This window comes from Cynara cardunculus (genome assembly GCF_001531365.2).
Source record: "Cynara cardunculus var. scolymus isolate 2C chromosome LG 13, CcrdV1, whole genome shotgun sequence".
Taxonomy (NCBI): domain Eukaryota; kingdom Viridiplantae; phylum Streptophyta; class Magnoliopsida; order Asterales; family Asteraceae; genus Cynara; species Cynara cardunculus.
In genome coordinates, this window is record NC_037540.1 from 19784295 (window position 1) to 19802672 (window position 18378).

General features: G+C 34.7%; 1 protein-coding gene across 10 annotated transcripts; it reads left to right on the forward strand.

Moving 5' to 3' along the window:
* Positions 1–2396: 2396 nt before the first annotated feature.
* LOC112526069 (histone-lysine N-methyltransferase ATXR7) lies at positions 2397–16951 on the forward strand. Of its 10 annotated transcripts, none has more exons than XM_025136456.1 (19): positions 2397–2862; positions 3896–4419; positions 4520–4636; positions 5702–6025; positions 6128–6457; positions 6549–6848; positions 6988–7458; positions 7534–7954; positions 8049–8210; positions 8305–8726; positions 8799–8921; positions 9123–9203; positions 10581–10634; positions 10727–10878; positions 12407–12450; positions 13141–13202; positions 13308–13348; positions 13432–14577; positions 15459–16951. In XM_025136456.1, the coding sequence occupies exons 2-15, from the start codon at positions 3901–3903 to the stop codon at positions 12426–12428; spliced, it is 3498 nt and encodes a 1165-aa protein (XP_024992224.1). In that variant the 5' UTR covers positions 2397–2862; positions 3896–3900; the 3' UTR covers positions 12429–12450; positions 13141–13202; positions 13308–13348; positions 13432–14577; positions 15459–16951. The 10 variants fall into 10 exon arrangements, with proteins under 10 accessions (XP_024992224.1, XP_024992221.1, XP_024992222.1 ...); XM_025136453.1 differs by lacking the exon at positions 13308–13348 and having other exon boundaries at positions 15459–15559; positions 15707–16951; XM_025136454.1 differs by lacking the exon at positions 13308–13348 and having other exon boundaries at positions 15459–15559; positions 16687–16951.
* The last annotated feature ends 1427 nt before the right edge of the window (positions 16952–18378 follow it).

Below are 18378 nucleotides of genomic sequence, written 5' to 3' on the forward strand. Positions count from 1 at the left end.
TCCAAGAACTCTGGTCCTTACAGAGCCTTGCAGAGGCTCTGGTTACCACAGAAGCTCTGTAGTCTTTGAAAGAAGCTCTGGTCTTCGTGACTCTTTAGCACAGAGGCTAGTCTTCTAGACTTTAGACCTTTTTGGCGCAGAAACTTCTTCAGTTCATCTTCTAGGCCCCGATTGCTTAATAAAACTTTTTCAAGGTTATTATTAGTTTCAGAATAAAGCTAACAATTGATTAATTTTTATAAAAAAATAATCATTTTTTTAGTTCATAACAAGAAATATGTGTTACTTTGATAAAAAAAAAAAGAGAATTCATGTGAATGAAGTAATCGTGAGGGTCAATGAGAGATCGATAATAGAGAAGATTATCAAGGTTGTCTAGACAAGTAGACAAATGAGGATCAATAAGAATAAATAATGAATAAAACATATAATATGCAAGCTCAACAAATGGTTGTTTGAATACTTAAATAGAATCTTGTGGTGTGGTGGAATTCTAATGAAAGATACATAAGTCAAACAATTCTATTTTCCTTCTTATTTTTGCTCAACTAAAATAAGATGTAAAGATTAAACGTTTATGGAATATGACATATATAAAAGACATTACTAAATACATCTACTAGAGAAAATTTATTGATTAATTACAAACTATGAAACACGTCATATCATAAGAACAATAAATTGATTGTCAAAAGTAGTAAAATGTTTTATGTAGAAGTAAAAATAGATAACGATAGTCAATAAAAACAATTAGAACAACATAACCAAATAATAATAGTCAATAGAAACAGAAATAAATAAAAATATCCAACAAAAATATATAGCATGTTGAATTGTTGAAACATGAAAACAGTCAAACATATAGATAGCAATATTTAGTGTCATTGGACATTGCTGGAAATAAAAAAAATTAGATAAACAATAAACAATAGCATATCATTAATGACCAATTAATTTTTTTTTTGTTTTATTCTCTAATGTAATTAGTTGATATATTTTGGGCCCTTATTATCTACTAAATTCTTTTTTGCCTCTTATTATATGATACAATTTTTTGGGTTTCTTTAATTTATTAAAAAAATTTAAGTTACTTATGTAACAACCCACAATGCTATTTATAATAAAGAATCACAACAATTACTCATATGGAAACATACTTCTTGTAGTATAACCCAAAATCAATGTTTTACATAACATAAGAAAGTACGGATTAACAAAAACTTGTTCAGTTACACATTTCCTAAATGCAAGTCTTTACATTTTTTTCTTGCCTTTATCTTGTGATGATAGATGATCTACAAAACAGATTAGTACAATAATTGAGCATTAGACCAGAAGGTCTAGTGAGTGTATTTTTCTCATATAAACAGTACATATTTCAAAATCCAAGATTTATAACAAACCTGGATTTTAATATATCATTTCATCACTCATCTATTGCGATTACACCGCCAGTTTATCTTTTTAGCCGGATAAGGAATCTGGACGGCTCTCTAGCCGGATGGAAACACAAACCGGAAGGCGCTATAGCCGGACATGAACGTTGCCCGGACGACGCTATAGCCGGACATGAACGTTGTCCGGTCGACGCCGGATAGGAACGTTGTCCGGACGGCGCTATAGCCGGACAGGAACGTTGTACGGACGACTTCGTAACCGGATGGAAACGTATCCGGACAACCTTGTAGCCGGATGAATTTTCTCAATTTGAAGCAAAACATTTCTAATACAAAGTTGAATCATAAGCCCAACATAAGATATTTGGATACATAAAGCCATAACACTCATCTTTCCCTCGAAGACTTGTTTCTGATTCCTTTTCTTTCTACCCTCGGTTCTTGCTAAGAAAATATAGTGACATAACTTTTCAAGAATAGCCAAAACCCTCTTCCATTCATATGCACTTGCTATATATCGCAAGTACATATATAACAAGTGCATAGCCGCCACTTCCTTACTAAAAAAAGAAATCATTTTCATAAAAATAATCCACCCCCACACACACAACTAATCATATATATATATTTATGTATATATATATATATAATTTTTTTTTCTAATTCCTTTAGAAACTGAATATTACAACTTATGTATATTAACAGAAAAATTTGGGCCCTTGATATTTTTGGATCGTGGATGTGTGCCCTTCTTTAGAGACGTCCTGCTCACGAGTTGTCACCCCTGCTTGTTCGTATTAAGTGAATATGAGATACCAAAAATCTTATCAGGTAAAAGTTATAACAATAACTGAAAATCTTATAAGATCTGATTTATCAAATAAAAACGCTTGCCGATAATTTATTTTCACGTGAAAAATATTATTCGATTTGTTTATTTTTTAGGTCAGGGTTGTTTTATTGGGCTCAAATAGAAACCCAATGAAATTTTGCAAGTCATCCCAAAACCTGCTTCCCCATCGGCCATCTCCCCCTTCTCTTTCCCACTCACCGACAACCTCAATGACCTTATCTCGATCCACTACATCGCTGGATTCGTGAAGATTGTGAAATTGTTGCCGATTCCAGCAATAGAATCGTTCGGCAAAAGAATGATCTATTGAAGGAGGTAGCAGTCTGTACTGATTAATCGTACCTTCGCTTATCTTTGCACGGAGGTTACTAAACCGAATCGCAGCTTCTTGTAATCGAACGTTTTTGTTTCAATTTTTAGTATTGACAATAGCAGCTGGTTATTTGGAATATCAATTCTCTGTATGCTAGTGTAGGAACAAATTAGCATTCGATTGGTTTTCTTGGAGATGTGTTGTATATTTTTTTATGATGTTCGATTCAAGTTTTTGTAGCTCTGTTGAATGACTTGGAGGTTTCCGCAGTCTTTTAGTTCGTTACGGAGAAACTAAAAGTAAGACTTGCTTTAATTCCTTGTTATGCTGTCTTGGTTTTCAAGTTCTGTAATTGTCTGAGCTGTTGAAGGCTGAGAGGATACATCGAACCATGCCACTGATGTTGGATACAAGTAGCCCATTGCTGCTGTGATGATGAATATTGTACTATAATCTTTAATTCGCTTGAAGGAAGTCTTTTCTATATTTTATTTGTGATTGTCAAAGTAACTTCTTGATTCAGTTTATTGATGTTTGCCCAACATAACTAACATGCTCTTTAACCAATCACGAACTATCACAGATGCTCTTTATTCAAAAAAATCTATCAGAGTCAATGTAATTGATGGGTCTCAACACAATTTAAAAAAAGTTACATATCATAAGATACTATTGCTTCACTTCCTATATTTTAACCTTTTATAATATTTTTTTTAATATATGCATCATTGCTACTCCTGTGCCATTGTTCTGAGTAATACCAAATCTGTGTAAAAAGGAGATTCTGATGGCTCTAGAGTAATTGTGCTAAGATGAGGGCCAAACAAGTTTTGGAATTGTTGGAGGCCTTTCATGTTTTATAGAGTATTGGACATGATAAATAAGTGGTGGTCTTTGCATGCCAAGTGTTTTTGGCTTTTTGAGGGTCGGGAGGGAAGTCTTTGTATGCAGCAGGCTGTTTCAATGACACAGACATGTTACATGTGGGTTAATATAGGTGTCTCCAATGCTCCTGCCTAAAAGAAATATGAGGATGCCAAAAAGGATGAACCAAGTTTTACCCATGAGTTAAACAGCTCACTGTTCTTGGTTTTTGGCTTTTGCTCTTGATTTAAGCTGAACTATTGGTTGTCATACTATTGGCAAATGATTTTTGATGGGAAAGCATCATTTATGGAGCTGAGCCATTAATATCATCTTTTTTCAAGAAACATGCATTCATTTATATGTGTTTTCAATTTCTTCTCTCTCTTTTTCCCTTCAAGTTTTTCTGTTCTTTTCGCTGATTCTTGAATTCTAACTGTTATTATTTTGTTTCACTTGTGACGCTAGGTGATATGCAGTCTACAATGGAGACGAACTGCCAGACAAATGGAAATAGCGAAAATGCTATCCATCTTTACGATGATACCAACAAAAATTATGTTGGGCATGCCCAGCCTGCATATGTGAGTGGTTGGATGTACGTCAATGAACAAGGACAAATGTGTGGCCCATATATACAGGAGCAACTGTGTGAAGGTCTTTCCACTAGCTTCTTGCCAGAGGACCTTCCTGTGTACCCCATCTTGCAAGGAAGCTTAGTCAATCCAGTGCCCTTAAAGTATTTCCGGCAATTTCCTGATCATGTTGCAACAGGCTTCGTTTATTTAAGTCTTCCGGCATCTAATATCAAGGAAAATTCTGATAAATATCCTCCTGAGAACATGGATGCTAAGAAAGAAGAAATTCATACAGATGCAGTTAATACATCGCAGTCTGAATTACATCATGGTGGTGGTTACAATGCTTCTACCTCAACCCAGCAGATACAGAAATCTGGAGCAGCTAACTCAATTTTATCATATCCGTCACCGGTATTACCAAAAAAATCCATTCTAATTTTTCATATTCCAAACATGTTTCATTGAAGTTCAATGAATTAACCCTGTGTTATATGTTGATTTGAGCCTTCAGTCAGGTGAAGAATCATGCTGGCTTTTTGAAGATGATCAGGGAAAGAAACATGGTCCACATTCTCTTTTAGAGCTTTATTCTTGGCATCATTATGGATATCTCCATGGTTCAGTGATGGTAAGACATGGTTTGGTTGATTGTAGAGTTTGTTGTAGATGTATGATATTGGTGGAATTTATTGCATGGTTTTCTGTTTGAGGATATGCATATTCATAAAATGGTGGTACCATATATCTATTAGTTATTACCAGTCTCGTGCCTAAAGTGGTTAGAAGATCTGCATTTTGACATGACCTTTTAGCTGAGATAGAAGTTCAAAAAATTGTTGCCGTGGTAAACTAAAATGATTATGTTCTCTTCAGATGGGCCCCTTTAACTGCTAACACACAGCTTTACAGGCGTCATCAAGTTCTGGCATGATACAAATTCATATCTTTAGATTGTCACATTGTTTATAGATAGGCAGAGTTTCATGCATCTTGTGTTGAATGCTAAATAAATTAAGTTGCCTTGGTTTCCTATCAAGCACATGCTTTCAATTTGGTAAGACGACTAACTGTCAGAGGACAACATTTGGGTTTGTTTGGACTTTTGGAGTGAATTATGTTGTTAATAGTGACCTTTTTCTTTCTTCCATTTCACCTGTTCTCCTGAATTTGCTGTATATGCGTGATGGCAGTATAAGATCTTATTAATCTCTAATTTTTTGTTTTTGATAATTCTATGATAAGAATTTTTAGATGTTTATCTAATATGACTGATTTTTTCCTATACATGTATTTTTGTCTGCCTCTTGGAGATATTCTGGCATGTCAATGCATGTGGGCACATTATAATAAGACTTCATGTGCCTGAAGGCTTGAATTTTACTTGGGCTTTGGATATTTAACGACTACTTTAGATTTCTTCGTGCTCATTGTGTTGCACAATTTTTCTCTTTGACCCATTGATGTTTTGATTACTTATAAATGATTAAGCCAACCAGATACCGTAGTTTCTTTTACCTCATGGATGTTGTAATCCCCAATCACCTCTCATACTTTGTGATGTGTCATTAAGGCTTTATGTTTGATTTACTTAATCCCAATGTCTCGCCATTTAAACTTTCTTTCCTAAATCAGTTCTTGTATGTGCATCTATTTTCTACCGGTGTCGCCTAATTCTGATGTTGATGTTCTGCAGGTACATCATTTTGAGAGTAAAGTTAAGCCCTCACTTTTGCAATCTATTATAAACTCCTGGGTAACCACTGGAGGTGAAAGCGTCTCTATAACTCATTCTAAATACAACGACACTGACTTTTTAACGGGTTTCGTGTATGATATTTCGGAAGAGGTCTGCTCCCAGTTGCATTCTGGAATTATGAAAGCGACGAGAAAGGTTGTGTTGGATGAAATAATAAGTCATATAATAACGGAGTGTGTGATTGCAAAGAAAGCTGACAGACATCTCAAGCATGAAGAGCCCAAGCAGATAATCAAAACCTGCCAATTGGATGGCAGAATGGTAAATACATTTTGCTGCCAGTAATCACTCGTGTGCTTGTATTCAATGTTGCAGATTATGTTTAACTCTAGGTTTTATCTGAACATATATTATCCAAACTAGGAATTGGAGGACTCATCTGGGGGTGAAGTAATGGTGGTATCTCATAATGTTTGCAACCAAAAGCCCCCTTCAAATTCTGTGGAATCTCTTGGATGCAAGAAATCTGTTGGAAGCTTGGAGAACTTTCATGGAGCATACATTGATTTTTGCAGAAAGCTCTTTGACTCCTGCATGCAAGTCATCTGGAATGCCGTGCTCTATGATTCAGTGGCAGATAAAATATCTCGCTGGAGGAATGAGAATCTGTGGACCAGCCATGATGCTGCTGTTGAACATCACATTTCATCCAATGATTGTCATGAGCTGACTGAGATGTTACCTGTTGAAGATGTAAGTACTATATTGTTGATGTTTGTGTACTGCTTTTGCTTTGTATTTTGTTCCATTCAACTTCTGTATCCAAGTAACTTTAAAATTGCAGCTCGAACAAGAATCTTCATCTTCTAAGAATGATTATCCCCCTGGGTTTGAAGTGTCTGCAATGCAGCCTTTTCCTAAGCCTTCTGCATCTCCATCATCATCATGTCATGAAGAAGTTGTTTCTAAAGGTGATTGTTTGAGGGACGATGGAAGTTGTTATGACTTGGCACAAATAATGGAAGGTGTAGAAAGTGATATCCATTTATCTGCGAGGAGGTCTTTGCTTAAGTATATTGAACACCTTGTCGATGAGGAAGTGGGGAAAGTTGTTATGACTAAAAGAAAAGTTCAAATGAAGGAGGTAAAGTCAGCGTCGATTTAGGAGTTCATTTGAATTTATTAAAGATCTTTTCAGGATTTTCACTTATTGTCTCAAGTTGGTTGTCTATGATACCAATGATTTTAGCTCCCTCTATGAACCATATATTCAATATTTGCAGGTTACTGTTGGCTCGCAAGTTCTGCGTGGTCGTACAAGTCGGTGTGGTTACCCTAAAGAGCCTCATGATTTGAGGATATATCAATTTAATGTTTCTAATAATTCATCACAAACAAAGTCATCTCAGCAAAATATGTGTGGATCTGGGATGTCTTCATCTAGTTGGTTTGCAAATGCTTTCATTAAAGTATACGCACATGAGGATATTGTGCAAAATAAACATGACCTGCAATCTATCGTGTCTAAGGAGAATTCTAGAACTGTTCTTCAGCAAGTCTGTCAGTTTCGCCCCCCCAGGTCAATTGAATCCGTTCCTAAGATTGGGGTCTATTCTATCTTGGCAATGTGGCGACAGAAGTTGCATGATATTGTGCTTAGGGAGTGGTTATCCATATTTGTCAATGATGCTGTTGATAAACATAATAAATCAGTGCATTCTTCTAAGAAGCACAGTAACGTTGATACAACTGTGGTACGTATCTTGACTTAAAATAATATGCTTTCTTCCACTCACCATCAGGAATGAATTTCACTTCTTTCCATCCAGGGGGCAGCAAGTAAAAGAAAGAAGAAGGCTGTAGAGTCCCATTCTGCATTTGACAAATACAGGGAGCAATCAAGGAATGCTCAAAGCTCAGGACCTTCTGAAGCATCTGTTGGCAATGGAAATTATACTTATTGCCGTACAAGGAAGTCAACGAAAAGAAAGTTCACATCTTTATCTGGGCAACTTAAAGATGGAGATATTGGATCAAACGGGCAATTAGTTGAGACTTCGAGGAGTCAGGATCCATCTGGACTAGTAAGTGTGAATAAGGTTGTCGAATCTATGATTGAATATGTTGATGAAGATGCAGTAAATTATCGTGCAACCAAGCAATTCCGTGATCCCAATTCTCATGGAGTTCAATCATCATCCATTAGTATCACATGTCAGAAATCTGTCAAGGTTTCTACTGTATCCCAAGGTACTTCATTTGATTTAGTTCTGGTCACTTGTGCTTTTTAAGGCCACGATGATTATATATTAAGACCTGTTATTCTTTTTTCTTATCTATGTAGATGACACAAGTGTTGTTCGTGTAAATTCTAGCAAAGAGAATGCTCTGCATCTCACTGGAAATGCTTGTGATGTTCAGAAGGTTGCTAGTGGTATAGGCAGTGATCTTGGAGGCCAGGAAGTCCCTGCTGGTAATTCGTCCAAGAATGTTGCAAGATGCAAATGTACGCTTCTTTCAATGTTTAAAACTTTCCCTTGTTTTTGATTAGCCACATGTGTCTGCACTTGACGGCTGTTATCTTGTGCCTATGTTTACAGCGCTTAAAGTGGGAAAATTAAAAAGGAAGTGCTCTGCAGATGATATTCCAGAACAATGCTCTGTGAAAGTTCCCAAACTAGCTATTGGCGTTGCCAAGAAAGCAAGTTGTAATCAAGCGGCAGTGCAGAAGATCCAAAATAGCAAGTCCAAAAAGTCAAAAACCTTCCCCATATCTAAAGGATGTGCTCGTTCTTCAATCAATGGATGGCAATGGCGTAGGTGGTCATTACACGCAAGTCCTGCTGAAAGGGCTCGTATACGAGGAACTCACATCATTGATGCAAAAAGTATTGGTCCAGAGACCAATGTATTTCATCTTACAAATGTTAAGGGATTATCTGCTAGAACAAACAGGGTGAAGTTGCGAAGCCTTCTTGCTGCTGCAGATGGTGCTGACCTTTTAAAAGCTACTCAGCTAAAGGTAGTGAAAGGATAAGACTGTGTTATCTTGCCATGCTTATGTTCTTGATTGATGGTTTATGTTTGTTTTCAGGCAAGGAAAAAACGTTTACGCTTTCAACGAAGCAAGATACATGATTGGGGTCTTGTTGCACTCGAGCCAATTGAAGCGGAAGATTTTGTTATTGAATATGTTGGGGAACTAATTCGCCCTCGTGTAAGCATGCCATCGTTTATCTCTTCCCACTGAATGCACTATGTTGCTGACAGTCTAGTTTAGTAGGGGCAGCTCCTGTCTCATGTGAATCTTTCTTTTATTCTTTTTTGCCATCCATGTTCCATCATTATGGTTTTGCAAGTTCTTTTCAATGCACACCGTGTTTCTTTTCAATTCTTACTCTCTAATTCCATTTTTCAGATTTCTGATATCCGTGAACGGCATTATGAGAGGATGGGAATCGGTAGCAGTTATCTTTTTAGATTAGATGATGGTTATGTGGTAAGATATGCTTAGCAACTGATCTCATGAATCACGCTTTTATCAGTGAACTATACGTAGCGAATTCCTTCTTTTTTTCAGTTAAATAAAATTCATCATAGGGAAAAGTGGAAGTATCAACATGACACAGTATGTGTTGTAAACTTGGCTGGTAATGAGTTGTTTCCATGATACATATTTTAAAAAAAGGGAGGTGTTTCCATGATACATTTTGATGTACAGTGTTCTAGTTTCGAATCTGGTCTACCAAAAATACTTGGTGTTGCAAAGCTTTCTAATTATTTGTGAAAGTGATTAGAATATTTTCACAACTGTAAGTAGATGTGAGATCTGTAATTATTTTTTATTCATAGTATATGATTGGATTATTTCTTGTCCAGCTTATATTTATTCTTCTGGTGCTTGACCCCATTTCCTGAAAGAAAATTAGGAAAAATAGAAGAAAATATGTACCTATTCTTATTGGTCACATTGACGTTGCCCAGGTTCTTTTATATCTACTTGTCTAGTTTATATTTATTCTTCAGGGTACTTGACCCCATCCCCTAAAAGAAAAGTAGGAAAAAGAAGAAAATATACACCTATTCTCTATGACTCACATTGATGTTGCCCAGGGTCTTCTATATTTATATCTTCTTAGTTCATATTTATTCTTCAGAGTACTTAACCTCATCCTCTAAAAGAAAATTAGGAAAAAAGGAGAAAATGTATACCTGTTCTGTATGACTCACATTATTGTTGCCCAGGTTTCTTCATTTGGTAGAAGCAAGGTGTGGATTTAATTTCTTTTTATTTTCACAATATTACATGGTTATGGAGATCATCAATAAGAAAAAGGTGCAGGTTGTGCTTTGAAACAACTATTAGCTTTTGTTGGAAAATCTGCAAGTTAGTTAGGGTCTGTCTCATTAGTTTGTTGAAACAACTATTAATTTTTTTTTTCTTTCTAAGAAGTGCTCATTCGACCCTTGTTTTTGAAACAGAGTGTGTGAGGTTGAAAGTGAAAAATGAGCACGATAGAAAAGAAGAGAAAAGAAAAGGGAAACATGAGAATTAGCAAAAACAAATGGTTGCAACCGCTTGTATTAATTTATACTTCTAGCTTTATCTCATTCTCACCATGGTCCCTTTCGGTGTTGAACTTGTATTTATTCAATCTTGGCTTATCATATCTTTCATATATAATATCTGGACTTATTATTCTTATAATAAACGTGTTTTCTTTTACTGAATTTGAGCAACACATAAAATTTAGAATCTTCCACATTGGATGCGCTTCCTTTATGCTGGCTTAGGGATGCTAAAGTAGGGTTTTGGGATATTTCTTGTTATGATATCTTATTGCACTCAGTCGATAATGGTGCCATTTTTGCACAGGTTGATGCTACAAAGCGTGGCGGAATTGCTAGATTCATAAACCATTCATGCGAGGTACATGGTTCGATGCAGTTTACAGCTGAGATGAAGCTATGTACTAGCATTGCATTTAACATACAATTTTAAATGGTAAATATTTTTTGCAGCCTAATTGTTATACTAAGGTTATCAGCGTCGATGGTCAGAAAAAGATATTTATTTATGCAAAAAGGCAGATAGTTACAGGAGAAGAAATTACTTACAATTACAAGTTCCCATTGGAAGAGAAAAAGATACCCTGCAACTGTGGCTCTAGGAGGTAATTTCAAAAAGTTGCTTTTGTTGTTTATGACCTATTTTGGACTTCCCTATTACACTCTTTCTTACATTGTAGTCTATCAGCTTTCTGTCCTGCTAGCCGGCTTTGTGCTTTGTGATGTTTGCCATCAAACATATGTGCATCTTTGCAAGGGAAGGAGTTGCTTACCTTCCCTTCAAAAGTCTACTAAATTCTTATGGAAGTTCTTAACACTGATTTTAATAGGTAAATAGATATAGCCATAAAACTTACAGAATAAGCTTATGGGTGTCCGTTGTCCCTATTGATGAGGGTTCAGTGGTGAAGGGAGTGAAATTGCTGTAAATGATGGTAGTTGCAATAAACATTATTGCTTTGTAAGTGCTAATTAATGATGTGGGTTGTGGAGTGGTGAGGAAGTGCCTTTGGATAGTGTTTATGACTTCTAGTCATCTAGTCTCAACTGATGTGTTTTAGTTCGACTCGGATAAAATCTAAAACTAAAAATAGACAAGAATCTTATTTTCATCAAGTTAGTGGTCCCAAGTTGGTTCAGAACTACTTCAAATTTTGAGTTGGGTCTTTTGATTACACCCAGGTCTTCTCAGTGGCTTACAAGCCTAATTTTCTTCCATTTTTGTTGCTTCACATACTGAGTTACTTGGATACCTGTTAAGTATAACTCTTTTCATAATATAATTCCTTTAATAATGATGTTTCTGGATTAAAGAAATAACTTCATTTCGAAAGGTTTTGATTATTGAATTATGCCTGGTTTGTTTATATGAACCAGTTGTCAAGTCAATTTGAGCTTTGCTGGTCTACTCAACAATTGAGCTTCTTATCATGAATTCAGCTTATGTTTCTGAACCGTTAAGCCAATTGGTCTATGTTAATGAGTAATTTGGTTCATTTGCAGCATTAGCATGTGTGTTGAGTCTATTGATCATGGTTGGTATAATTGTTTTTGAGGGAAATAATAGAAAGGATCAGAAGCCGTGATCTCTTAAGAGTTTGCCACTCACATCGGTCATTTTGGATAAGTTGACCATGTGACTTTTTTTATATGTAAGTTCTTTCTACTGTCGGTCTAATCGCAGTTGGAGGAAGGGGATATGGGAAAAGTGCGGCGGGACCCTTCATGGCTACCCTGATGATTGTATGGAAAAGAGAAAATTAAGGCTGATAACATACACGATCCAAGTTTTACGTAAAGGAGAACCTTTTATGTGCTTAATGCTACATGCCTTGGTCAAGTCACTGGTGGTATTGGCTGCAGCATTGAGATGAGGCTACCTGCCAATAGAGGTGGTTTTGTTTGTTGTGAACATACCACCAATGTGAACTCAGGGGTAGTGGTGCGTGGAAATCTAATGGCTGCTATGCTGATGGTTGTTGCAATGTTTATGTTTGATCTAGCAATTAATGTGATCTTTGTTTTATAAATGTGAATCATGAGTTTTGGCTATAAGTTCTGTTAGTTACTTGTACCTTCTATAAATCTAATTAATTTATTTTTCTGTCTTAAAACTTGGTTTTTGGATTGTAGATGCCGTGGATCAATGAATTAAGAAGCTACAAGGACATATCATGGTATGTCGGTTTCTTCAGTGGATTGCATGATTTCTATAATTTACTTCTAATATTATGTCCAATTTGATGGTTATGGTCAGCTTTGAAAATTCAGGCATAGAGCTAGTATATGTTTATTATTCTCTTTCATCTCTTCTACCCGGTTCCCCCTGGGTAGGGACTGTGGTTTGTAGTGCAAGTGACCTTGCATTGTTGTTAAAAAAGTCTTGAAAATGGGTTGGCTGTTTGCAGTGCAGTTAGATGCATTTGGTAAAATTGGACCCTCGGTTCCAATATATGCGTATAAATATTACGGTATTATAAATGTCACTACAATTTGGAATTCAATGTGCTAATGTTTTTTGACATATCGTTTATAAATGCATTGAAATTACGGCTGAAATTGTCTAGTCTCGAATTTATCACATGATAGTATTAAACATACTAGATTCTTTCTAATGCATGCAAATTTCATAGCATAACTCAAGATGTCATTGTGTTATAGGTTCTTTTCTCATCAAGTACTTGCCATTCAACATTAAAATCACCATTATCCTAAAAATGAGAATTATTAAAAACCCAAAATATAAATTATAGGTGCATCCTTGGGTTATATTTCGCGTTTGTCGCTAGTTACATGCATGGTTTGCCTGGGCAATGTTTTTTTCCGTATGTTTCTGTTTATTATATATAGTTTGATTGTTCTTGCAGGACTACATCTCGATATGTTCTCTTCAGTGACCAGTGTGTAGAATAGAGACATTCTTTTCATGGTAATGATACTTGCTTCTACTTGTATGTTTTTGCTTACTCATAACTAGTTTTTCGAAATTTATCATATCCACCTTTCTCTCTTTCATACACTTTTCACAATCCAGGGGTTTTCACGGACACATTTACTCTACATTTTGGGGTAGAGGTCATGTCTATGTACACATACCGCCTGACCCCACCAAATGACCATTGCACTGGGACTAATTAGCTTACCCTGTGTTGTCTCAGGATTTGTTAAATCTTTTGGTGGGCTGCATCAGGAAATTGTGATATTTTCAGCAGCTCATGATTCTGTCATTCTTCGAAGACGCTGGACGACCAATTCATGTGCATATTCTTGTAGCTTATCTCAGTTGCAGATGAGTTTCTCCCCTTAAATTCTGTAAATCAGTCATTCATTGGTCAATTTTTTGTTTATAATTACTTTAAAATCGTTGTACAGACAGACATGCCCCAAAATTTTGACTCGTTGACCATCAATACAGAATATAATTTCATTAGATGATTCAACACTATCCCTCATTGTTTTCTTTGTATGGGAGTGATAACATGTATAACTAGCTCTTTTGTTGCCCAATGCAATTTGCAAACTTAGTTATATTCTCAAACTAAAATACTAGCGTTTCCCTAATTTGATTGCACATCCTTTTCGGTTTATTTAGGTGAATGACCTTTTGACATATTTTTTCTTCTTCTTATTACACGACTTTCTGAATGGTTTTGAAGCATTCTTGTGTTAAGAGCTGATCTTAACAATGTAGAAAGCTCATGCATCTAAAAATAAAAAAGTTATATCCTCAATACCTCCTTTTTCACCCAAATGGGCACTAAAAACTTGACGTGTTCTGGAGTTGGCTTAATCTTAACTAATTCAACCCTATCTCCGGGTGGAATATACCGAGTTTGTTTGTTTTTAAAGGGGAAATATATTAGGGAATGAAAATGGAAATAATTAGTATTGGTTGGTTTCACATAATGGAATGAACACATTCCTCAACAAATTTGGTCATTTTCATTCCTTGAACGCTCTACAAGTGTAATAAAATCTCTTGGTTATTTTGCATCGATTTAAGAGTCTTTAGGCTCTTTTTTTTGGTTAGGAGAAGCTTGTTTTTAGTAAATGGAACTGCAGATCGAGTGATTTTGTTATACAAGAACACAGCTAAGTTTTCTGGACCTCATATATATGTATGTGTATATGGCTGCTAGCATTATCACCAAATTCTTATTGCATGAGAGAATTATGAATGTAATGTGATAGTAATTCGTAGTTTTCTTTTTTTCTTTCTTCGATTGCTCTAGGCGCAGGCATAAGTCGATGGGTAATATTGGTTTCAACCACCGGGGCTAATCATGGTGTTTTACGACCGTCTGGTATGATTCCTCACTTCTCTTGCAATATTCTTTCTACCGCACTCGACTCATGCTTCCCGACAACTTATACCAAAGATCAATGCCAGAGAGCAAACACAATCAATTAAATTTGACATTCGGATTGTCGAGTAATCTTCACTACCTGATCGATAAAATTTTCAAGTCAAGTGTGGTATGAATCGAAGCTTAAATCTTTTGAAACGGTCTCTGAAACGAGTGTCGAATCTTTGACCATTAACTCGAAAATCAATCAAATGAACCCACTATATCCTTCATTGAGGATTCCTCTCGTTAACAAGTGTTGAATGTATGACCATTAGTAAGGAAATCAAAATCAAACCCAAAATATCCCATATCTCTGTATGCTTTGGACTACGACCATTAACTCAGTTAGAGAGTCTTTGATGGAGATTTTGTCAACAGATTCTTCAAATGTTTATCCAAATTGGAGAAATTTTCATGAGTGGAAGTCTCTCCAAATTTGGAGAACTCTTCAAAGAAAGAATGTATATTTTGTTGTTCGTATCAAATGAAAGTAGAATGTATTATCATTTTATATAAAAATATATTTGGATATTTTAATGATATATTTAATGTCAGAAGTCTTCAAAATAGAGAAACTGTTGGAGTTAAATATAATATTTGTGAATATTTTAACTTTTGTTTGTTCATATTTGGGAAAGAAGGAATTTGTTGGAGATGCTCGCTCTGCCCAATTAATCATTGCCATTATATTTGCGTTTCTAGTCTCATCCCAACAATAAAACGATCAATTTTTTTAAAGATAAATAATAATTACATAAACGGGAATGATTAGTTTGATTTTGTGCCAAAAAGATACCTTAATTTGATATTTAGCTAATTATCAATCATTTATGTAGTCGAAGAACCGGCAAGCTTGGTTTGAAAAACCTATCGGATCTGACCTTAGTTCAAATGGAAGAGTAGAAGATTACTTCGGTTGTCGGTTCGAGTCCGGCAGGTCGGTTTCATTTCATCTTATATCATTTCATTCAATTATTCCTTTTTATTTCACAAGCTTAATCCCAAACTAGTTAATTCCACTCTTTGCTCTTGTTAAACTTAAACTCTAGCTTGTCATCTAAAAGTGACCTTTATGGACTACTAGGGCCGTTTGGTTTGTTGGATTTTCGCTCCCATTTCGTGTCTAGTTTAAAGGAAAGCCTGGAATTAAAATCCCAAAAAACATTGGGTTTAGAAATTCCATGGGGTAGTTGGTATTTTACGAGATTTTATATGTTTTCTTTTTGTAATAATGTTTTCAAATACGTTAAAAGTAGTTGTTTTGTAATAATCAATCAATAAAAGGTAATTTAATTATTTTTATAATTCTTTGTTATTTGTTTTTTATAAATTATAATTCAATTCAATTCCATTCTATTTCAGATCTTATAAACCAAACACATCAAAGATTTCAAATCTTCCCACGAAACTCGAATCCCTCAAAAATTTCCGTCAAACCGAACAGTCTCTTATTTTAGAGATGCAAAAATCTAAAAACTCCATTAAATTGATTTTGTGAAGTACCATGGAGATAGTTTCTTATAGGTGTTATTAACTCATTAGAGTTGATAGTCTAGAACTTGTTTGTTTTGATGGAGGGATGCTTTGAACGGGGTAGATTTAGGCTTAGGCTAGGGGGTGTCTGTGCACCTTTTTTATCGTTTCGATTGTAATGGGAAAAAAGTAGGGTCTTAAAAGGATATACCACCTCTAATTTGATGTGTGCTTCTTAGCCTATCGACAGTGTCATTGCATTTGGTGTTATAGGTTGCAAGTTCAAGTTTCTTCCAACTCTGATTTTATTTTTTGGTAACATTAGCAAAAAAGAAGAAAAAACCACTTGTATGCCATATTGAATGAAACCGTTCATAATTGATTTTTGTTTTATTTTCGTACTATGTTGATTAGTTTGTGCCCCTTCTCGGAATTTTTTTTCATCCGCCTCTGCCTTGTGTGTGGGCGAGTCGGGTAAAACATGTCATGGTAAATGCTTCTCCATAACCTATGTGTTGGTAGTACTTGTGTAATGTTTAACGAAACCAAAGGCCTTTCGGTTTGCATGTTGCATCTAATCCAATTGATTAGAAGAAAGACATTGAAGCAATGACAAGCCAGGATCTACACAGAAACAACTCTACCCCCTGGGTAGAGGTAATGTTTGCGTACATACTATCCTTTCAAACCCTACCATTGTGTAGGATGTACCGGTTAAGTGGTTCATTTGGTTTGGTTTGGTTTTATATTGAAGAAATGGGCTATGCAAAGCCAAACAATCTTGTTGCACAAGAAGCGCTTGAGAGCTTGGAATGAGCTTGTCGGTATATGTGTTGTGCAACGGCGGTGCTATCAAGAAGAATCATGAACCGAGAGAATCAAATCTTGTAGTCGATCTTTTTATATGAGCGGAGTTGGGGTTAATTTTGAAATTCGGTTATGCTCATAGGTCCCAATTATGTCTTGGTATTTGAATGTTCATGTGCATAATGGTTGTGTTTTATTTGTTGTTGTAGAATTACAATGTGCATGAATTCTTCTTATGATATTTTGTATTAAAATAGCCATTATATTTGAAAAAAGAAGAATAAAAAGCCCTATAATTGTAAAATATAAACATTTTTGTTCAATTTAACCAAACACGAGGAGTTTAATTCATTTATTCTTGTTTTTAATGAATGTGGATATTTGTGCTTACCTCGAATGATTACGTGGGATCTGAAGTTAATAATTAGACAAGCCTTGTAATAATATAAGTGGACTTGAACTGCTAAAGCATGTTCTGTGAATACATCTGACTATAATAGTTAGCGCATGCGTTTTAGTCTATGATGCTAACTAGAGTTTATTGAATTGTATGTTGTTGGTAACATCCCCGATTCATTAGAATCATGAAAGGAATACTATGTCATATGATAACGTAAGGATTAAATTTATTGCATGACAGACAATCTTGACATACTATATTTTTAGTGATCTTAATATAATCCTCTTAAATTAAGGTTTTGATACCAACTTATAATACTCTTAGGCTATGTTTGGCAAACTAGTTGAGAAGTTAGTTGGTAACTGATAAACAAGTTGGTAGTTGATAAGTTAGCTGATAAACAAATTATGTTTGACAAAAACTAGTTTTTCTTTTAAATATATAAAATGACAAAAAACACATCTTAAAAAAATTAATCAATTACAATATTTCATAATATAATTAAAATAAATCTCTAAAAACATAATATGTTAATTAATACAAAAAAGATGACGATAAATAAACAAATAATATAATATTTCGACTAAAAGAATTTTAAACTGATTTTATGAATTTTGGATTTGGTAACAATTTTTTTAAAAAAATCTATTAATTTATGATTTTAAATAACCATTAGATATAATATGAATAAACATAGAAGAGTCAACCTCACATATTTAAATTAATTCACAATTTTTCAAAATATATAATTAATATTTAGATTAAATATTTTATTAAAATCATTTAACACATTTTTATTAACTACAAAACAAAATAAGTAATTTTATATAACTTGCATAAATATTTTTAAAATTTTTATATTTACTTTTTAATTACTAAATATATTGAATAACAATCTACACTTACTACCTTATAAATTAGATTTGAAAAAAGTCTTAAAAACAACTTTAAATGCATAAAGTACTACATTTTAATGCTCAAAGTCTTAATTACAATATGACAAGTACATTGTACAACTTCTTAATGGTTTTAGAATTCAAATTCTCAATATTACAAGACAAGAAGACCATTGGTAT